The 22,987-nt window shown below is 46.8% G+C and overlaps 1 protein-coding gene across 1 annotated transcript; it reads right to left on the bottom strand.

Annotated features, from left to right (window-relative positions):
- Nucleotides 1-317: 317 nt before the first annotated feature.
- scfd1 (sec1 family domain containing 1) lies at nt 318-22,685 on the bottom strand. Its single transcript, XM_034576522.1, has 25 exons — nt 22,578-22,685; nt 21,935-22,005; nt 21,669-21,757; nt 21,405-21,495; nt 21,195-21,317; nt 20,364-20,451; nt 20,162-20,251; nt 19,466-19,521; nt 19,046-19,131; nt 18,837-18,936; nt 17,547-17,683; nt 17,001-17,091; nt 16,118-16,191; nt 15,362-15,443; nt 14,710-14,806; nt 12,774-12,844; nt 7,112-7,191; nt 4,735-4,797; nt 4,017-4,092; nt 3,499-3,552; nt 1,399-1,451; nt 1,251-1,284; nt 659-724; nt 489-557; nt 318-350 (listed from the first exon to the last, which is right to left on the bottom strand). Exons 1-25 carry the CDS (start codon nt 22,606-22,608, stop codon nt 327-329), a joined length of 1,896 nt encoding a protein of 631 aa, XP_034432413.1. The 5' UTR covers nt 22,609-22,685; the 3' UTR covers nt 318-326.
- Between the last annotated feature and the right edge of the window lie 302 nt (nt 22,686-22,987).

The raw sequence follows: 22,987 nt of genomic DNA, 5'->3' as shown, positions 1-22,987 counted from the left end.
AGAGAGAGAGAGAGAGAGAGAGAGAGAGAGAGAGAGGGAGAGAGAGAGAGGGAGAGAGAGAGCGAGAGAGAGAGAGAGAGAGAGAGAGAGAGGGACAGAGAGAGAGAGAGAGGGAGAGAGAGAGAGAGAGAGAGAGAGAGAGAGAGAGAGAGAGAGAGAGAGAGAGAGAGAGAGAGAGAGAGGGAGAGAGAGAGTGAGAGAGAGAGAGAGGGAGAGGGAGAGAGAGAGAGAGGGAGAGAGAGAGAGAGAGAGGGAGAGAGAGAGAGAGAGAGAGAGAGGGACAGAGAGAGAGAGAGAGAGAGGTTCACATATTGTTGGTGCCCACGTCACTTTTGGCCGAGCTGGGAGAGCTGCAGAGAAAAGAACATTGAGACGTCAGGAACCAAACAACTTCATATAGGTAACAGCTGTGTGTGTGTGTGTGTGTGTGTGTGTGTGTGTGTGTGTGTGTGTGTGTGTGTGTGTGTGTGTGTGTGTGTGTCTCTCACCTGTTTGATGAACTGAGCAGCGTTGAAGAGTTCACTGCAGCCGTAAACCACCTTCTTCCCCTGTTTGGACTGAACACAGAACAGAGTTGTGTGGTTCCATCACTTGTGCCTTTCAGCAGGTTTACTTGATGGTGCATGTTACTGAAAGGGGCCGAGCAGCAGAACCGTACCTTTGCGTAGTCCACCAGGTTCTGGTACTCGATGAAGTTTCCTCCTCCCACCACAAACACGATGGCCTGAAAAATGTCACATCAACACAACTTCAGTAACATGGAGGACACGTGTCCACTTCCTCTCACTGTCCATAAATGATACAATTCAATATCTCAGATATGAATGCTGCCATCTTGCGGTGATCGGGGCATGGAGCCATTGTATCGAGGTCCATGTCCCATCTGCTAACATGGAGGAGGAGGTATGTAGGATCTATAGCAGCCGGCCACCAGGGGGAAATCTAGATGGTTTGAGCATCGGACCACCGAGTCGTCTGTATCTGTTCATATTGTTATTAAAGTTATTAAGAAAACCTCAGTGAGGTCATATTATTTAATTATTATTAATTATTAACTGATTGATTGTTCAGTGAATAAAATGTCCATAATTAAATTAATTTCTGAACAATAAATAATAATTTCATTTAATCACCTAATTAAAGAAATATTGATCATAGAGGCTTTTTGACTTTCATTTAATTAGGTAAAAACAAAGTTAGTAGTTGGTCAGAATTACAGATATTTTTCTCTTGAAATAAAAAAGTCTCACCTCCTGAAACGGGTTCTTGTTCCTGGGAATAGAGCTGAGGAGGAAGAAGAGTGAAGAAGATGATCATTCCTCACGACGTCACTATTATTATATATTATTACATATATGTATATCTGATCACACTGAAGAGAAAGAAGTGGTGTCGTACCTCTCACTGCCTCGAAGCATCTTTGGGTCAAAGTATCGATAATCGTCTGTTTCCTGGAAATCAGAGAGAAAATGAACACAAAACAAATGAGTGACTTTATATAAAGATGATCGATGATTGTGTAAGACTCCTCCATGCACACACAAGTGAGTCATGGAGTTCCACAGGGTTCTGTCCTTGGACCGATGCTCTTCACCTCATATCTGCTCCCTTTAGGCAACATCATCAGAAAGCACCTCGTACGCAGACGACACCCAGCTGTACATATATGAAGCCTGATGAATCTAATCACTTCGTCCAACTTCGAGAAGGTCCCAAGAACATCAAGGTCTGGACGACCCAGAACGTCTTACTTCTAAATTCAGACTGAGCTCATTGTAATGGTCCCTAAACATCTGAGAGAAGCACTGACCAGATAGTCCCCTTGGTGTTAGCTTGGCCCCCAGCTCCACTGTGAGGAACCTGAGTTAGGACCAGGACATGTGACCCACATATAAAACAGGTCTGTAGGACAGCCTTCCTCCACAAGAACATTAGGGACATCCTGTCTCAGAAGGAAGCTGAGAAACTCGTCCCTTTGTTCCCTCGAGACTGGACCAGTGTGACTCTTTATTATCAGGACGTCCCAGTAAGTCTGTTGGTCCACTAGTCAGTCGTCCATCTTTATTTACAGTTAAATGTTGAACTATTGCTTTATTACCACACACACACACACACACACACACACACACACACACACACACACACACACACACACACACACACACACACACACACACACACACACACACACACACACACACACACACACAAGAATCTGATAGATGTGGAATGTCTTCTACTTCTTTCATCTTCATCCCAGTCCTATCGTCCCCCCCCCCTTCCCCCTTCACAACAACAGGATCTTTGTTGGTCGTCTGAAACTCCAGACGCTGAGAAAACTGTACAGTCTGAGTGTGTGTGTCTTTGTGTGTGTTTCTGAGTGTGTGTCTGTGTGTGTGTTTCTGAGTGTGTGTCTTTGTGTGTGTTTCTGAGTGTGTGTCTTTGTGTGTGTTTCTGAGTGTGTGTCTTTGTGTGTGTTTCTGAGTGTGTGTCTTTGTGTGTGTTTCTGAGTGTGTGTCTTTGCGTGTGTTTCTGAGTGTGTGTGTCTTTGCGTGTGTTTCTGAGTGTTTGTCTTTGCGTGTGTTTCTGAGTGTGTGTGTGTCTTTGCGTGTGTTTCTGAGTGTGTGTCTTTGCGTGTGTTTCTGAGTGTGTGTCTTTGCGTGTGTTTCTGAGTGTGTGTGTGTCTTTGCGTGTGTTTCTGAGTGTGTGTCTTTGCGTGTGTTTCTGAGTGTGTGTGTGTCTTTGCGTGTGTTTCTGAGTGTGTGTCTTTGTGTGTGTTTCGGATCAAATTACTGAAGTGTTGATGGGTTCACATGCGGTCACATGTTTATCTACATGTTTGAAAGTGTGTTATTACACACACATTCACACACACATTCACACATTTGAACGCGTCTGATTTCAAAATCTTCAGTCTCGAAAATCGTCAGCCTGTCGGAAGTAGTGTTTCTCCTGATCCAGCAGAGGGCGCTCACTGGCAGCTCGACCTATCGTGTGCCCTCTTGACTGATCAGTAAAGTAAGTCAGTAATGTTACGTTGTTTTTTACGGAAGTGGAGGACGCTAACAAGAGCGGAACAATCACGACAGCAGAGCGTCTGGAAATGTTTGTGTTCCACATCTGAGACGACAAAGTAACAAACTAATAAAAAGGCTGTTTGTCGACTTTGTGGGTTAGGATTTAAAAATCATTTAACTTTAACCTAAATATTATATATATATCATTTCATGTAAGTATTTCTTTGTGTTACCTGGGCAAGTCGGCAGAGTCTTGACGTGTTAGTGAAATAACAGAGCCGGCTTCAGTTTACATTGGAAACTTTAGTTTTCTTTCTCTGCTGCCGGTCATAAGAAGGTTACGTTAAAAAAATTATGAAATCCGTTAAATAATGAATCTGCACTTAGCGCTGGTCCCAACTTCCTCTGTGCATGGAGAATAAAGTTTAGAAGATTCAAACACGGCGTTCTGACGACACAACAAACAGACACACAAACTCACAGGGTGGGACTTCATCTCCATCAGGTGGTCGAGGATCCGAGTGACCGGGAGGTTCTGAGGATAGAGGAAGGTTCAGGGGGCTTTAAAATACTGGACACAGCAACATGTACACAGCAGAAACAACCAGTTAACCAGTGGCCAGTTAACTAGTAAACCAGTTAATCAGTTAACCAGTGACAGGTTAACTAGTTGACCAGTTAACCAGTGGCCTGAACTGTGACTCTTGATGCAGAGGAGGAAGAGATGAGGATAACAGTCGTTAAAGTATCGTGATGATCCGGTGACAGGAATGAAAAGATCTGCTGCTCTCAAACTGGATTGCTCGTCCCAGCCTTAACATGCAGGTGTCTATGTCACCGGGGTTTGGGTTAAGTCTGTGTGGAGGCAGAGTTTGGTTTGATGAATGGATTATTTGTTCATTCTGGACTTTTAACTAAAGGAAACACGTTTGCTTGTTTATCTCGAACCTTCAGAACATCACAGCTGCAAACTTTGTTCACAGAAACACTTTGACTCACATGCTGTTTGAGCACCAGGTTCTTCACTCCCTCCATGACAAACTGGGAGCCAGTATTCATCACTCTGGAGAACAGTCTGCAGAGGAGGTGGGAGGAGGAGGAGGAGGAGGAGGAGAGAAGGGAGGGAGAGGGAGGAAGAGAGTGAGACAGAGAAGAGGAGGACAAGGTTAGGCTGGTAGTCTCAACACAAACCAAACAAAATCTCTTTTCCATCAAGATTAGGAAATTATTATCTGGGAAATTTGTGAAAATGCAATAAAAAGTCCAACTGATTTACGCCAAAATTCTTTCTTGGCCACGTCTCACCCTTCAGCACATTTCAAATCCATTCAGTAGTTAACAGAGCGGCCGAAAACACAAACTCCTCAGAGGATGGAAAAATGACGACATAACCTTAAACTGTGGCAAAAAAACATTCCCACATCAGGAATATAAAGGTTATTAAAAGGAGATTAGAAAAGTGATTTATATGATAATGATTCACTGCCTCACTTTAGAAATTTAAAAAGACGAGAAGAGTTTAAAAAAGAAAACTGAATCCATCAGACTTTTAAAGACTGGATGATGAACGCTGACTTTTTATTTGGACTAAATCAGAAGTTTTGGAATTTGATTTTCCAGGTGCCTTGCTCGATCAGAAAAGATCATATTCAAATCACATTTCTGAGCTGTACAGAAATATACAAACTATTAGCACTGATGATCGTCACTAACTTACCCCATAGGTTTCACTCCACTGTTGCCGTAGTTGGCCGGAGTGGCGGCCATCTTGGTGAAGGCCCTGGAACAGGTGAGATGGAACAGGTGAGATGGAACAGGCGAGATGGAACAGGTGAGATGGAACAGGTGAGATGGAACAGGCGAGATGGAACAGGCGAGATGGAACAGGCGAGATGGAACAGGCGAGATGGAACAGGCGAGATGGAACAGGCGAGATGGAACAGGCGAGATGGAACAGGCGAGATGGAACAGGCGAGATGGAACAGGCGAGATGGAAGAGGTGAGATGGAACAGGTGAGATGGAACAGGCGAGATGGAACAGGCGAGATGGAACAGGCGAGATGGAAGAGGCGAGATGGAAGAGGTGAGATGGAAGAGGTGAGATGGAACAGGTGAGATGGAACAGGTGAGATGGAACAGGCGAGATGGAAGAGGTGAGATGGAAGAGGTGAGATGGAACAGGCGAGATGGAACAGGCGAGATGGAACAGGTGAGATGGAACAGGCGAGATGGAACAGGCGAGATGGAACAGGCGAGATGGAACAGGTGAGATGGAACAGGCGAGATGGAACAGGCGAGATGGAACAGGCGAGATGGAACAGGCGAGATGGAACAGGCGAGATGGAACAGGCGAGATGGAACAGGCGAGATGGAACAGGTGAGATGGAACAGGCGAGATGGAACAGGCGAGATGGAACAGGCGAGATGGAACAGGCGAGATGGAACAGGCGAGATGGAACAGGTGAGATGGAACAGGCGAGATGGAACAGGCGAGATGGAACAGGCGAGATGGAAGAGGTGAGATGGAACAGGTGAGATGGAACAGGCGAGATGGAACAGGTGAGATGGAACAGGTGAGATGGAACAGGTGAGATGGAAGAGGTGAGATGGAACAGGCGAGATGGAACAGGCGAGATGGAAGAGGCGAGATGGAACAGGTGAGATGGAACAGGCGAGATGGAACAGGCGAGATGGAACAGGCGAGATGGAAGAGGTGAGATGGAACAGGTGAGATGGAACAGGTGAGATGGAACAGGCGAGATGGAAGAGGCGAGATGGAACAGGCGAGATGGAACAGGCGAGATGGAACAGGCGAGATGGAACAGGCGAGATGGAACAGGCGAGATGGAACAGGCGAGATGGAAGAGGTGAGATGGAACAGGTGAGATGGAACAGGTGAGATGGAACAGGTGAGATGGAACAGGCGAGATGGAACAGGCGAGATGGAAGAGGCGAGATGGAACAGGCGAGATGGAAGAGGCGAGATGGAACAGGCGAGATGGAAGAGGTGAGATGGAACAGGCGAGATGGAACAGGTGAGATGGAACAGGCGAGATGGAACAGGCGAGATGGAACAGGCGAGATGGAACAGGTGAGATGGAACAGGTGAGATGGAACAGGTGAGATGGAACAGGCGAGATGGAAGAGGTGAGATGGAACAGGTGAGATGGAACAGGCGAGATGGAAGAGGTGAGATGGAACAGGTGAGATGGAACAGGCGAGATGGAACAGGCGAGACGGAACAGGCGAGACGGAACAGGCGAGATGGAACAGGTGAGATGGAACAGGTGAGATGGAAGAGGCGAGATGGAACAGGTGAGATGGAACAGGAGAGACGGAACAGGCGAGATGGAACAGGTGAGATGGAACAGGTGAGATGGAAGAGGCGAGATGGAAGAGGCGAGATGGAACAGGCCAGATGGAACAGGTGAGATGGAACAGGCGAGATGGAACAGGTGAGATGGAACAGGTGAGATGGAACAGGTGAGATGGAAGAGGTGAGATGGAACAGGCGAGATGGAACAGGTGAGACGGAACAGGTGAGATGGAACAGGTGAGATGGAACAGGTGAGATGGAAGAGGTGAGATGGAACAGGCAAGATGGAACAGGTGAGACGGAACAGGCGAGACGGAACAGGTGAGACGGAACAGGCGAGATGGAACAGGCAAGATGGAACAGGTGAGATGGAAGAGGTGAGATGGAACAGGCAAGATGGAACAGGAGAGATGGAACAGGCGAGATGGAACAGGCGAGACGGAACAGGCGAGATGGAACAGGTGAGATGGAACAGTACAGAAACATCTGGAACTAAATCTCTTTGTAAGATTATCGTGGCTAAAAGATTCACTTTAACAATGAATAAGAAATAAGAAAATGATCAGTCAAGTTCCTTCTTTGTTTACTGTGAGTAAGAACCTGTGTCACAGCGGAAAGAGGCACTGCAGTATTTAAACTATGTTATCATTAACAAGTATTATTAATATGATATTAAATGAGTAAAACAGTGGTTATACTCATAGAACAGTTACAGTCTTGTATTTTATCTGGCAATGTAAATTGAAAGTGAGTTTGAAACCATCAATAACAAACTTACTTCCACTGTTTGATGTAGTTGAGAGGTGAAAGGTCACAGCCTGTGTCCAGTAACGCCGTCTTGTACTGCTCCAGGTCAGACTGCAACACAGCAAACAGACATGAACAACCTCCAGAGAGAAGCAGGGAAATCCTGAGGCAACACAATCATCACACAATCACACAATCACCGACTGATTTCAAAGGAGAAAATGAAACTTCATCATCAACTGTTGCTGCTCATTAATATGAATTAATCATCGATTAGGGAACGTCTGGGATCCGCAAACTGAGCCGGGATCAGTGGACGCTGGCTTTTATCACACAAGCCAACGTGGTGATGGAACAGGAGGCTGCTGGTTCTCCTGTTTGTGGCGAGGAGATTTGTCCTCAGGACAAACGTCTGCCTCAGGGCGAAGCTCGGCTTTAAAAACACAGGTATGTGTTGTTTGAAGTTTTCCATTTAAAGAACAACTACACACTCTGCTCTGTCAGTTTGGGGCAGCCACGGGATTTCAGTTCCTCCCTGATGTGCTTCTGTTCCTTCACCTTTCAATCTGTCCTTGTATGTTTTGTGCTTGGTGGTGAGTAGGTCCCGTCTCCTCTGTACGACCCCTGAAGAGACCACGATGACTGAGATTCTTCACAAACAAATAACTGTAACTCTGTCCAGGGTTGAAATAACGGAAAGTTATTGTGACAGCACTGCATCAACAGCCACGCCAACTCAAAGAATTTCAATAACGCAGGTTTCAGCAGCGAGTTCAAGTCTCACCAGTTTGACTGAGGGGCCTCTCTCCCCCAAAGAGCAAAGTGAACCCAGGAAAGTTTGCAGTGTATAAATAGTAGGAGGAAAACATTCCACTCAGTCCCTCTTTCCAGGCCACAGGTAGTGAGCATGACGTCGTGTGTCTACAGTTTCTCCTTCGCTCAGGAGCTGACTGGCAGCTCAGTGGAGCACAGGGATTACGCTGCTGAGCCAAGTGAGTGTGTGTGGTTTGTTTTTGAGGACGAGAAACTCCAGCAGCACTCTGGAGACTGTGCAGCAGATAGGAGGAGAAACGGGTGAGACAGAGTTCTGAGGGTGAGACAAACAAAGAGAGCTGGTCACAGAGGGGGGGGGAGGAAGACGGAGAAGGAGTGGGTGGTGATGGAGGGTGAAGCCGGACTGATCCAGCTCTCAGGAGGATGAAAGAGAGGGAGGCTTGTTGTTTCTGGCAGATGGAGGAACTGCCCCCCCCGTCCACCAGCAGACATGTGAACAGATGCTGAGAACCTTAATATGAAGTGATTTTCAGACTGTCCGTCCCCTCACGTCCACAGAAGAGTTTCCACAGCATCTGTTCTCCAGCAGCCACATTTAGACTGAGATTGTTTCCTATCAACGATATAATGATGTGTAATAATATCACATTGATCACATTGGAGCTGGGGATATGACTTCAAGTCAATATCACCATTATTTCAAAGTTTTACCTGGATGACGATAAATGAAGGATTAATTCACGTGGTCCATCTTCATCACCATCAAACGGTACAATAGCAACAGCAGGAGAAATAAAGGACCAATCAATGCAACACACCCACAAACCTCCAGCCTGTGAGGAAAGAGAACTGGACTTTAGATAAATACGCTTCTGAAACTCTGCTCCTGGCACTTCGGTGTGAAAGTGCTAAAGATGGAGAAACTTTCCTCGACGCTGCAGTCAACTTCGTCTTATTTTACTTTGACATGTTTGATTAAGCCAACTTTCAGGTTTATGTCCAAATCAATGTGTGAAACCTTGATAACACAGCAACAGCACAAACACTGTGAAGCCAGTCTCCTTCAAGCTGAGACTCATTCAGCCCAGAGAGAAACACAGTGTAGAAAACACATCAGTTGTCAAGTCTTCAGCACACAAACACCAGAATCTCTACGTGAACACACCGACTTTACCTCTTCGTCCCACAACTGATGTCACTGACCATAAATAACCCAGCAGGAGGTTTCATTAGTGATGAATATCCACAACTCAAAGACATTTCTTGCTTTCATATGTTGGCGAGCGATAGATTTCACCAATGTTGAATTGAAACAGATTGTTGAAATGATTTTTGCAGGTGTAGCAGCAGAGCTCTCTGCCCACACCAACCACTCACTGCTTCTGAAGGTCTGGGAACTTCACCGGCCTGGTTCAACACGTAGTTCAGAAAACCTGCATCAATTCATGTTAAGACTCCAAACAGCAAACTGATCTAAATCACAGGCCCTGTCACTTCACTAATGGATGAGAGGGGGTATCTGCCAAACTAAATCAGAGCCAGCAGCGCTCCCTTCACGGTGAGTAACCAGGTCTCTGCTTCTCCCAGAGGAACTTGGCGCCTTGACTCGATCATCTTTGTTCGATCACTGGCTCATAACAAACCGTGGATATGGTGGAGCCAAGAAGATGCTTCTCATTGATCAGAATAATGTGGTTGTGAGGACCTGCGGGCGCAACAGACGTGAAACCATCTGTCTAAACCATTTCTACTTTCTACTGCCAATCAAGCGTTGAGTGAAGTAAGCTTCCCGTGTGCCGGTGCAGTGTCGATGAAGAACCCTGGGAAGGATGACGGGAAGAACTGGATCACATCTGGGACGACAAACCGACTTTAGTTTGTCGTCCAACGACACAAATCTCAAGAGGAATTTCTGACATCAACACAAGAAACCACCAAAGTCTGATGCTTCACAGGTTTCCAGCTAAACGCTGCAGTCTGACAATCGGCCTGAACTGACATTTAGCTTTCCTCCACTTCTTTAGATGGAGTTGGATTGTTTTGTGTCTCTGCTGCTGAAGTCACTTTCACTTGAATACAAAGTCTGTGTTAAACTGTGTATATGCGTAGGAGACGAGCTGTTATTCAAGCAATACATGCACATGCTCAGTGCACGTGAGTGGTCATGTGACGTGCGCTTTAAGGCGTGTTAGTGTGGATGGGGATTAAAACTGATCCGGAGTGAAAACGCTTGTGTGGACAGAGATCGCTTTACTTTCAAAACATCCTTTTCAAAGTAAAAAGTCGTAGTGAGGACGTAGCCTGCGTCTGAAGCTTTAGTTTCTACAGAAAAATATATAATGGTGCAAAAGTCAGTGGTCAGCAAAAACTAAAACAAATGTCAAACTCTAAAAGCTCTCACTCTCTTGACCTCCGTAACCACAGAGCGAGACGAACAAGACGACTCGCTCCGACTTCAGACCCAGAGGCCTCAGGCTTTTATTCTTCTGTCCCGTAATGAGAATGAATGTGCTGCTGACCTGAGGTCAGTCTGGTAACTGCAGGTAACGGTTGGTTGTTTGTCTGTATCTCAGCAGGTTTTCATCACAGGGGAAATGTGCATTCAAACGTACAGAGGAGTGTTTTGATTGGTCAACAAAAGATATATGTAGATCATGTGACATCAAACTAAACAATTGAAGTTACTAAAACACAACATTACTTCCTGAGCTTTCACCCTGATGCTGACTGTTTGAGGAGAGCTGCTCCATCTCTTCCCTCCACAGAAGAATAGGAGTATTGTGGTGTGATGTGGTTTTAATTTCCCCGTCCTCGGATCCTCTTACTTTCCTCAGTGTCCTGGTTTTGTTCGTTGAAGTAAACACTAAACCGCAGGAAGATCACAGAAAGTTCCAGATCCCCTTGAGGTCTCCTCTTCAGTATGAGGCTATATTTTGACTGAGCCGAACCACAAAAAGCTTCACCTCACCGTCTCACCGCTGAGTAATCTGCCTTCACACAAGTCAAATGCAGCCAATAAAATACTCAATATTCCCAGTAAAGAGAAAAAACAACTGCAGCAGCCAACTCACATTTCTCTTCTCTCACAGGGCAGAACTGTGGGGTTTGTTCATTGTTGTCAGAATCCAGGACCAAGCGTAAGAGACTATTATAAAAACACTCTTTAGATTGGAATCATCTGCTGATGTAAACGTCCACGTCCGACTTCTCTGTGTTTGATTTTCTGTCATTCTCGATTTTGCTGCTTTGCAATGTGACCTTTTCAGCAGCCGACCTTCTGAGAGGCCGACCTTCTCTGAGCCAGGAACAGTTTTCACAATGTTCATAAAGTCTCGGAGCAGATTTTTACAAATGTCAGGTGAAACCATTGAGTGCAGAAGATTAACAGAAGATTAATTTGATCATTAAGAATGGAAACTTTTCACACTTCAATGTGCCAAATCCCAGCGTTAGCACCACAAGCCTTTCAATGAGAGACTTCCACTCCATGGAAAAGATGAGACCCATTGAACCAGATTTAGCTACTTGCTAATGTCCATTACTAATAAAAATTAATATAAATACAAGCTCACAAACATCCAACACGTCAAGCATGACACTCAACCCTAAATAATATATAAACATTAAATACTCATGGAGCTTGTTTCATTCCTTCCTGTTCTTAAATGAGTGATAAATCAAAAGATCATCGTGAGCCTCCTGTCAATCTCCAACGAGTCATGTGACTGATGAGAACCAATCAGGAAGAGAACGTCTGCGTCATCGTTTACTAACGTCTCAGTTTCTGTTCAGACTCAAACACAAACCCAGAGTTTTCAAACTGAAACGAGAGCAGTTCACACGAGTCTCTGATCCAGAGGCTGGAAACGTCTCTGGATGGACTGAACCATGTCGTGCTTCCAGCTGAGGATTCTCTCTCAGGCTTCATCGCTGATAAATGTAATAATGATAAACCTTATTTTGCGTCTGATGCTTTAATTGAAAACAGTCGTCTTCCATAACGTGTAAAACGTGGAATGACAAGATGTTAAGTTTGGACCTTTGATGTATTATTGGTTTTTGTGACGTGTGAAGGTTTTTAAAAGTCGCACGACGACTAGAAAAGTGTTTTTAATGAGAAGATGATCTCATTGAGTCGAGAACAAGTTCAAAGTCCCATCAGATTAAAGAAGCGTGAGGATTAGTCCTTTTGATCAAACAGCGGACATCACCATACCAACGGGACCACAGACCTGTCGAAGCAGCTCTGCACTCGACTGTGCTCTCTGTTCGCTGAGTTCTGATCTCAGGGGAGTGGTGTTTGTGCTCTTGTTGTGTGTTGGGGTCAGAAGGTCGGCGTCTCCCGAGGGTCCATCTGCGTCGCTGTGGCTCGACTCGGAGAGAACAACCGAGTCATCGGAGCCAAGCGGCGATTTCATTAAGTTGGTGCAGCAGCAGTTTAGAGTCACACACTGGACGTTTGTCTCCGTTCACTCTGCTCCGAGTCAGATGTGACGACGACGATGGCGATGATGACGGCTCCAAAGACGCCAGCCTGTCCACATCCACCGGGGGCGGCGGTTTGGACACACGCTTACACAGATTTTAAAGTCAAAACACATTGTTTGACATGGAAAATATCGGGATTTGGCGAAAAGAAGTCAGTTTAAGGAAGAGCCTGACTTTACTCATGGATAATGTTAGAGACAGTGTGTTGTCATAGCAACAACACCGACAATTCATAGAGTCCAACTGTGATATGAAGCGTAACGGACACGAGAAGATCCTCAGAGCTTCAAGCTGTTGTATCAGGACAGTCTCATCTTTCTGCTCCTGACATCTTACCAGACATTTTTACTTGGACATTGTAATTGTACATGTAAAGAGTCTAATGTGTCTGAAACCTCCACTGGTCCATGTCTGAATCATCAGCGTCTCACCTCTGGAGGAGCCTGTGGAGCGGTGATGTAGTAAATGAGGAAAAGTCTCATTTTGTCTTCTGGGGTCCCGGCTAAAAAAAACACAAACATTTACACACAGTCAGTTTTCAGTTGTTCTGTTATATGTGAACAGATGAACAGATATAGAACATTGGATAATTCAATGTGTAAAGCTGCTCTGGTTTCAAATCTCTACTGGAGCTGAACCTCTAAACCAGCACATCGTCTCCATTCAGAGAAGTCCTCCTCCATCCTCTCCTGACCCTCAGCTGTCTCTCCTTACTGCTCGGGAGCACCATGCTCCTCAGCCCCATGCTCCTCATCCCCCGGCTCCTCAGCCCCATGCTCCTCAGCCCCATGCTCCTCAGCCCCATGCTCCTCATCCCCCGGCTCCTCAGCCCCATGCTCCTCAGCCCCCGGCTCCTCAGCCCCATGCTCCTCAGCCCCCGGCTCCTCAGCCCCATGCTCCTCATCCCCCGGCTCCTCAGCCCCATGCTCCTCAGCCCCATGCTCCTCAGCCCCATGCTCCTCATCCCCCGGCTCCTCAGCCCCATGCTCCTCATCCCCCGGCTCCTCAGCCCCATGCTCCTCAGCCCCCGGCTCCTCAGCCCCATGCTCCTCATCCCCCGGCTCCTCAGCCCCATGCTCCTCATCCCCATGCTCCTCAGCCCCATGCTCCTCATCCCCCGGCTCCTCAGCCCCATGCTCCTCAGCCCCATGCTCCTCAGCCCCATGCTCCTCAGCCCCCGGCTCCTCAGCCCCATGCTCCTCAGCCCCATGCTCCTCAGCCCCCGGCTCCTCAGCCCCCGGCTCCTCAGCCCCATGCTCCTCATCCCCATGCTCCTCAGCCCCATGCTCCTCAGCCCCCGGCTCCTCAGCCCCATGCTCCTCAGCCCCATGCTCCTCAGCCCCATGCTCCTCAGCCCCATGCTCCTCATCCCCCGGCTCCTCATCCCCCGGCTCCTCAGCCCCATGCTCCTCAGCCCCATGCTCCTCATCCCCCGGCTCCTCAGCCCCATGCTCCTCATCCCCATGCTCCTCAGCCCCATGCTCCTCATCCCCCGGCTCCTCAGCCCCATGCTCCTCAGCCCCATGCTCCTCAGCCCCATGCTCCTCAGCCCCATGCTCCTCAGCCCCATGCCCCTCAGCCCCATGCTCCTCAGCCCCATGCTCCTCATCCCCATGCTCCTCAGCCCCATGCTCCTCATCCCCATGCTCCTCAGCCCCATGCTCCTCAGCCCCATGCTCCTCAGCCCCATGCTCCTCAGCCCCATGCCCCTCAGCCCCATGCTCCTCAGCCCCATGCTCCTCAGCCCCATGCTCCTCAGCCCCATGCTCCTCATCCCCCGGCTCCTCAGCCCCATGCTCCTCAGCCCCATGCTCCTCAGCCCCATGCTCCTCATCCCCATGCTCCTCAGCTCCATGCTCCTCAGCCCCATGCTCCTCAGCCCCATGCTCCTCAGCCCCATGCTCCTCAGCCCCATGCTCCTCATCCCCCAGCTCCTCAGCCCCATGCTCCTCAGCCCCATGCTCCTCAGCCCCATGCTCCTCAGCCCCATGCTCCTCATCCCCCGGCTCCTCAGCCCCATGCTCCTCAGCCCCATGCTCCTCAGCCCCATGCTCCTCAGCCCCGGCTCGAGCCAATGACTTCCACACCTAGCATTGTGTTAACCACTGAGTGCCAGTGTGTGTGCGAGTGTGAGTGTGTGTGTGTGTGTGTCTGTGAGTGTGTGTGTGCGCGAGTGTGTCTGTGTGTGTCTGTGTGTGTGTGTGTGTGTGTGTGTGTGTGCCTGTGTGTGCGTGTGTGTCTGTGTGTGTGTGTGTGCGCGAGTGTGTGTGTGTGTGTGTGTGTGTCTGTGTGTGTGTGTCTGTGTGTGTGTGTGTGTCTGTGTGTGTGTGTGTGTGTGTGTGTGTGTGTGTCTGTGTGTGTGCTCACCGTCTGGGTCACTGATGATGTCCAACAGTGTTTTGTCGAGAGTCGACTTGCTCATCAGTCTCTCTTCATACTCAAAGTAAACGTCCAGTTTCCGACTCTGAAAAACAAAGAGCTCAGCTCAGTCGTGTTGAGTGAATCTTCTCAGACGAACACGGAGACTGTTGTGTTGTTGTGTTGTTGTGTTGCTGTGTTGTTGTGTTGCTGTGTTGTTAAAGATGATTCAGACATGAACTGTGTAAAATGTTATCTGGACATTTTCTGAAGTTTGTGTTTCTAACACGTCCGTCACGTGTTAGAAACCTCATCCACACGTCCACTCGCTCACTGAGAAGCTTCCACACATTGTCCTGCTGTCTCCTCACATGGACTCACTCTGACATGTTACACACATTTTACTAGGAGGCTGCAGGAGAAGATCCAGAACATGTCCAGAGACACTGACTCAGACATTTGTTCTCACACACAGAACCTGCAGAACGTGTGAGGAACATGTGAGGAACATGAGGAACATGTGAGGAACATGTCTGGACTTCAGTGCAGGTTTGAAAACAGCTTCAGTCACATTTACAGAGACGTCTCTCGTGTTTCAGCGCTGGTGTATAAATCGGTGTAATAAGAGTTTTCTCTGGTGTGAGCGGTGAGGGCTTCGTACTTTGATGTGATCGAGCACAGCCGTGGCAACGTTGGTGTGAAGGTCGATCAGTCGTTTCTTCTCCAGCAGCTCCGGCAAAGAGCTGCAGAAAAGACATGACAGAAAATGTAAAACTTTTGCCCATGAAACCAGGTGAAGCTGCTTCTTAATAACCAACACTAACGCAACACGTTGTAATCAGAAACCAACATCTGCGTCTGCTCTGTTTTACAGTTTGGATGAAAGTCTTGATACAGATGACAGAGACGATTGGCGAGTGAGGAACATACTTTCATGGTTACAGATAAAAACAAGTGTTTGAATGGTGGAAACCAGAAATCTAATCACATGTTCCCTGGCTCGCAGCTCAACCTCAACTCTCAGGTTTCATGGAAATTCATTTGTACTCATGTTATTGAGAAAGCTGCTGAAAGACGACCACAGACATTCAGTGAAGGAGGTGGAGCAGAAGAAACAACAAAGTTTCCCTGAGGTCAGACACCTTGACGTGACCGAGCAGCTCGAGAGTCGCGAGGTGACATCAGACCTCCAGCTCCTTTGAGAAGACACGGTACGACTTTCTATTTCTACGCCTCCAGCCACACTTCACCGTCCGGACAAAGGTTTTAGCTCCGTGTCTACAAACTGTTTATATAACAGACTCCAATGTGCATGAGCCTGGAACCTGTATTCTCTCAAATGACCAGCAGAGGACGACTCCACTGAAAAACAAGTCCGTTTCTATAGAAGTGTAATGATGGAGGACGTTTGTCGTACCTGACGGCCGAGGTTAGCTTAGCTGTGTTGTCTGATAGCATGCTGATGGCTCCTTCATCCTCTCCCTCCAAACCCTGCACACACACACACACACAGACACACACACACACACACACACACACAGACAGACACAGACACACACAGACACACACACACACACACACAGATTAACACAAAGCTCAAAGCTCTTTCTGTTCTTCTTCTTGTGGCTAATTCGGTTTTTTTAAGTCTCCAAATGTCCATCTTACATTTTCTTATTAACTCTTGACTAGATGATTTGTTTTTGTATTTTCTTCTGTTGCTGTTACAGCCATGATGCATTTCATATCTTATGTAAAGCACTTTGAATTGCCTCTCTGTTCAAACCATAGACTGTAAAAATGTACGTGGCAAAGGCAACGTGGAAGAGTCTGAAACCTGTCTTCTGTGTGCTGACCAGCAGGGGGCGACTCCACTGGTAGTTTCTATAGAAGTCAAGAAAATGACTCTACTTCTCACTTTATGACATCAGTAAACATTTTCCTCAGGAGTTTTTGTCTCAGTCTCTAGTTTCAAGTCTTCTTCATTACAGCTGATGTTCATTTTTATGATTTACTGTAAATCCAGGAGACATCGTCCAACTGGACAACAAGACTGACCAGCCTGCTGCGTGTGTGAACTTGTACTTCTATCTTTGTGAGGACATTTTGGCCTAATTGTCAAAGAGCTGTTTGAGGTGGAAGGTTTTTTAGGATTAGAGTTAGAATGAGGTTTAGGTTGTGCATTTAGTTGTGATAGTTATATTAAGGTAAGGAGCGAGGGAATACATTGTGCTAATGAATGTTCTCACAGATTGTGTGTGTGTGTGTGTGTGTGTGTGTGTGTGTGTGTGTGTGTCTCTCACCATAATGCACTTCAGCCGTTTGACCTCGTCCTCCTGTGCTCTGTAAGTGTCCAGCTCCTCCTGAACCGACTCCGCCACCTCAGGGAAGGGACTGTTGACACAGAGCGCCGCTCAGTCCAAGTCTAACCCGTCAACCCACTTCCTGTTTACAGCAAACCGCCTCCCAGTTTTATCTGGTCTTTTCTAGTCTTGATGACACTTTACGGTTTATTGTCATTCACACACACGTTCATACAGTGGGCAGCACTTTTTCTATGAGGGGCCATTCTGGGTTCGGTATCTTCGGCTTGCAGATGGGGAAGACTGGGATCGAACTGCCGACCTTCTGGTTAGAGGACGACCGCTCTACCCACTCTGCCACAGCCGCCAAATAGTCAAAACACAAATTTTAAAATAAGTCATGGACTTTATCGTTGATTATGAAACGATTATTTCAATTCATCCCAAAATATAAAATGTTGGAAACATGTGAATCAAGCTCGAGTTAAACTTTTCAAAATAGTCAGATGATATTCCAGCTGAACCTTCTCCTCCTGGTGAACTGACCTGCCCTTGTGTTTCTGCCAGAACTTGTCGGCGGCGGTCAGGTCGTAGGTCTTCCTGCTCTTCTTCTTTGGTCTGGCGCCGGCAGATGGCTCCACCCCTGCGCCCTCCTCCATCATCACCCTGTTCAGATGGAAGTCCTGGTGAGAGAAACCAGAGCATCCATTTCACCTGATGATGCCTCGGACCTTCCTAGAAGTGGCAGGTTCCAGGACCAGGGAGTAATAATCACAAAACCACAATACGGTTTTCTCTAATATGAATTATTAGTTTAAGGAGCTTAGGTTTTCACCCCTGTGCGTTTGTTCGCCTGTGAACAACTTGGTGGACGAAGAGACGCGACTCAAGAGACTCTTTGGTGAATCTGGACAAAATGAGCAGATCCAGTCATTTAAAATAACTGTTGAACATCTCCGTTGTTTAATCAGACAATACGGAGGTTTGAGCTTTTCTACAGAATGAAACCTGACTGCTGTCAGTTTGTGAGGGAGAAGGCTCCAGTCTGAAACACCACTGCACCAATACATCAAAACCAGTCAGCGGTTCGGATGCTGTGGCCTGTGATGCATTAATGAAAAAATATCAGATGGTTTTGAACAGTGTCACATTGTTTTACCTCCGAGCAGAAACTTCACGAGCCAGAATAAACTCAACACAAAGGAAAATTAGGCCTGAAGACGAAAATGACACTAAACGACTCAGTAAGTGGTGTGTGTGTGTGTTACATAACACATCATAACACATCATAACACATCATAACACGTCCATGTAGCTCTGCATTCCAGGGCTGTCAGTTTGAACCTCAGCACCTCACCGGCTGACAGCACCTTGGCTCTGCATGAGTTACTGTGTGTGTTTCAACAGAATCCCTGACGCACACACACACACACACAAAATGAGGATAATCCACCGCTGAAAATAGTTCCCAATGATTTCTCTGTTTCCTCCTGTTTGTTTGATCTCTTTCAGCAAATTACTCTAAAAACACACAAAAGATATATTTGTGTGTTTTTACAGATGTACACGTTACTCAGGAATCAATAAGCTGCTGACGGAGCAGGGAGGTCAGAGGTCACAGGGACCCACCCTTTGTGAGGTGAGTTGATGAGTGGCACCGACAGAGGAAACACATTCATATTATTATCAGAAACACACTGTTGATGTGAACTACAACGAGCAAAGGACAATGAGAATCAGTTTCTTTCTTCAAAAACAAATGATGTAAAAACTTTTCATTCATGTTGCAAAGAGAGAAACTTCTGCAACTTCTTCTATGCATCAATACAAACTCACCAGGACGTCATGGATCAGCGCCTGATAGGTCCACGTGTGGTGGAGGGGCGTGGCCATGTCCACGTTACGATCAGCCAGAACGAACAGAGGCCTCTGGAAACTGGAGTCAAAGGGTACGGTTACACACAGAGACAGAGCAATGCATCATGGGAAGAAGAGTTTGATGCCGTGTCATTCAGTTTCATTCTTCAGTTACAGGTGTGAAGTACCTGAACTGTCCAGCGGCCATGTTGTCTCCAGTGAAGAGGCTGTTTCTGGCGTCTCGCAGGTTCTCACGGAGCTTTTTGTCCAACTTCTACAACACACACACACACACACACACACACACACACACACACACACACACACACACACACACACACACACACACACACACACACACACACACACACACACACACACACACACACACACACTTTATTATAAACTTTTATTATATAAACCTGTGAGTTAGATTTATTATTAACTCATAACAAACCATTATTAGTATGAATGAGTTCTGCTCGCTGTCAACATCCTGACAGGCAGAAATATTAAATATGTCATTATGGTATTAAAGTGTATGAATCATCAACCCTAACCCAGATGTGGGCTGTTCAGTGGATGATGTTAAATATCGTTCAACTCACCACAGCGACCATCTCTGCTGCGTTTCCTCTGGGACAGCGGATGATCGGCACCGCTCCTGATCATGTGACAACACACATGTAGAAAAAAGATTCATCTCATTGGACACATGCAAATATTTAAAATGAAATAAAGAACTCGAAGCTGAAGCTACATCTTCTATTATTTAAATAAAGGAGACAGCTCAGAGACAAAGGTTTTGTCTGAGACATTCATGTTTGTGTTGGAGGTTGAACAACACATGAATATAAATCAGCCTGGACACTGGAACCTGTTCTGGACTCAAATAATCTGATTCTTCTTTGTTTGGACATTTTTAAACTGAGACTAAATCAGAACAATCATTCTGGTCCTGGATTAAATACAAACTAAAGTGAACACTTCCCTCTAGTGGACTCGACCAGTAACATACTGAGATTTCCTTCTTTTACTTCAGCTTGAGATCAGATCGTAAAACCTGAAGTGGAGCCGTGGTATCAAGGTCCCTTCTTTGGCTCCTCATGTCGACCATCTGTATTTATGGTCTGTGGGGCCGACATAGAAATAACCATTCACACCCACGGGTCATTTCTAGTCTCCAGTTAAGCTGCACTTCTTTGGACTGTGGAGGCAGGTTTGAACCCAGAACCCTCTGTGAGGCTAACCGCTGTACCACCGAGCCACCCCTGGTGTATGTTCACCCTCAGAAACAAACTCACCCAGAGTGACGAAGAAACAGAAGAGACTGTCCACGATGGTGTCCATGATGGCCTCCATGTCTGTGTCCTGGATGTCTGCTCTGTTTATGGCTTGAAACAATTAAGTGATTATGAGCATAGTTGTCAACACTAATTGTGTGTGTGTGTGTGTGTGTGTGTGTGTGTGTGTGTGTGTGTGTGTGTGTGTGTGTGTGTGTGTTACCGTGGTAGGAGATGAGCTCCTTGTTTTGGTGACACAGGATGAACATGTCGTCTTCCAGGGTGATGAAGTTCAGGTACTGATCAAACACCTGAAATGATCAGACAGTAACGTGAACACTGGTCCAATGACGTGTTCCCTTTGTATAATGGTCGTTAACAAAACTACACTAGAATCTGTTCGATTCCATGATTCAGACCAGTTTGTCTCAATGAAAACACATGAACATTTATACAGAACCCAAACATGTGAAGACCCTTGTTGCCGTTGCGTCTCCAGGAAACTAGTGACAGACTGTAAATAAAGATGGCCGACACGTCTCCACTTCCTCCTGTTGTACAAACATGAAGACAAACTATCCTGCACACAAACGCTGCCATCTTGTGGTGATTTACAGTCAGAGTCTGTGCGGTGGTGATGGTGGAGTGGAGCCGAGGTATCGTGGTCCCACCCACACTGCTCTCAACCAATCAGGAGTCAGTCTCAGCTGTCAATCAAGTCGTCTCAGCTTGTTTTTATATCATTAAATAACAAATTAAACCCAAACTGATCAGAAACACTTGAACAAACATCAGTGAGATAAGAACGACCTGAAATGACAGAAACATCGTTACAAACATTTTTTTAACGTCTACTATGATTTTTTTTGTTTGGTCCCATCTGCTAACATGGAGCATGTTAATGAGCTATACTGCAGTCAGCCACCAGGGGGCGATCAAGACCCTTTGGCCTCAGTATTGGGAGCTGTCATGTCGTCCATCTTTATTCACAGTCTGTACTCCAGTTCGCACTAATCAGTCGGACTAATGAAATGATGGGCGTAACCATGGTAACCTTGGTGACTAGGGTGACAGCATTAGCAGCCAGAGCTGCACTGGCGATGTCCTCCAGTTTACTTCTACTGATGGCAGAGATGAAGTTCAGGTAGTAGGACTCATACAGCTGGTTCCTCAGGTCCTACACACACACACAAGCACGTTGAGAAGCTGTCTGTCAGGATTTTACACCAGGTGTGTGTGTGTGTGTGTGTGTGTGTGTGTGTACCTGGCATATCCTGTCAATGTTCTCCTCTGTGGGCATGACGAAGTAGATGGCTGGTACGTCTGGGATAGGATCTCTGTCAGAGTGTAGCAGACTACACAGACACAGACACACACAGACACACACACACACAGACACAGACACACACACACACACACACACTTCACTTTCTGTACTCAGAGTCTCGGACAGTTGTTATTTACGGTCTGAAAACCCTTTGCTGGTTTTAGGTTCCGGTCAGAGTGAGTTGGTGTGTGAGTCTCTTACAGGTGCAGGGTGATGCCCATGTCCCTCAGCTCCTTGACGGACAACAGCGGGGAGATGATGTCCTGACCAAACCGGTCGTATATCAGCACCTACACACACACACACACACACACACACACACAGTTGTGTTAGTCTGCTGGTCAACATGGAGGAAACTGCTCTGACTTCTTCCCGGTGCTGAGGGCGTGACTTTGACGTGCCGGTGTCACCACAGTAACCATGGCCGCCCCATGTGTAACGTGTGTGTGCGTGTTGCCATGTGATACCTTCCATACTGGCTCAGCAGCTGAGTTCTTCAGAGGAGGAGCGTTGAAGTTCAGCATTCGCTTCAGGGCGACTGCAGGTACCAACACAGATCATCAGTCAATCATCTCAATATCTAATGTCTTCATACAAATATGACGTCATATTCGCTGCCTAACGTGAAGGGTCTGACTCTGGTATACATGTTGGTGTTAAATCAAAGACCAGATCAAAGCCAGTTCTCCAATGATCACGTGCTTTGATACCAGCTCTCAGGTGTGACGCTCATGATGTTTAGATTCAAACGGAATAAAGATGACGTTTCAAAGTGGAGCGCTGTTAGCTGTTAGCAGCGGGTTAGCTTCAGCCTGCTCGTTCCTCCCTCAGCAGCTATGAGCCGGTTAGCTCGTCAGTTAACTAGTTGTGCGGTTCGTTAACTAGTCTGAATGAGGAGGTGACGATCAGCTGTTTGATTCTGTGGTGAAACACAAACACTAGTTAACGACCGGCTGCTCGTTCAGAGGATGCGGAGCAGGTAGTTAGCTGGTTGAGTCAGCTGGTTCAGGCCGGGAGGTCTAGAACAAACCACCGGCTTCGTTAAGGCCGCGCGACTAGTTACCGTCACCGCGTTAAATCAGCGGAACCGGAGAAAAGCGTTTAACGGACCTGTCTGCTTCTCCCGCACCGAGGCCGCCATCTTGGATGATGTTGTGATGACGTGTCGGTCAGAGAGGAGGGAAAAGGCACGAGCTCTCACTCTGCTGCTGTTTTCTGAGACCAGTCCGTCAAAGATGAGAGAAGTGGAAAGAGGTCTCACTCTGCTGCTGTCTGCCCGTTCAGAGCTCTCACTCTTTATTACATTCTAATGTGGTTAACTAACAAATAAGTGACAATAATAATCACACAAATCAAATATATACAAGTACTTCAAAATGTAGCTTGAGAATATACTTAGTGATATTCCACTTCCGGTAAATGAATCCTATGAGCTAATGTCTTAAAGTTCTAATCCAGCAGCACAACTCCTGACAGAAAATCACACAAAACACTTTGATTTGTTCCGATCAACAAACTCA

The sequence above is a fragment of the Hippoglossus hippoglossus genome, chromosome 22 (genome assembly GCF_009819705.1).
Source record: "Hippoglossus hippoglossus isolate fHipHip1 chromosome 22, fHipHip1.pri, whole genome shotgun sequence".
Classification (NCBI taxonomy): Eukaryota; Metazoa; Chordata; class Actinopteri; order Pleuronectiformes; family Pleuronectidae; genus Hippoglossus; species Hippoglossus hippoglossus.
Note: the sequence above shows the minus strand (reverse complement) of the source record. Positions and strands in the feature narration are given on the sequence as shown.

Coding starts and splice junctions, on each gene's coding strand:
- scfd1 (XM_034576522.1), bottom strand. CDS start 22,608: ATGGCGGCCTCGGTGCGGGAGAAGCAGACAG. Junction 18,937..19,045: donor ATGGCCGCTGGACAGTTCAG/GTACTTCACACC, acceptor CTTTGACTCCAG/TTTCCAGAGGCCTCTGTTCG. Junction 17,684..18,836: donor CGCTGATCCATGACGTCCTG/GTGAGTTTGTAT, acceptor TTCTCTCACCAG/GACTTCCATCTGAACAGGGT.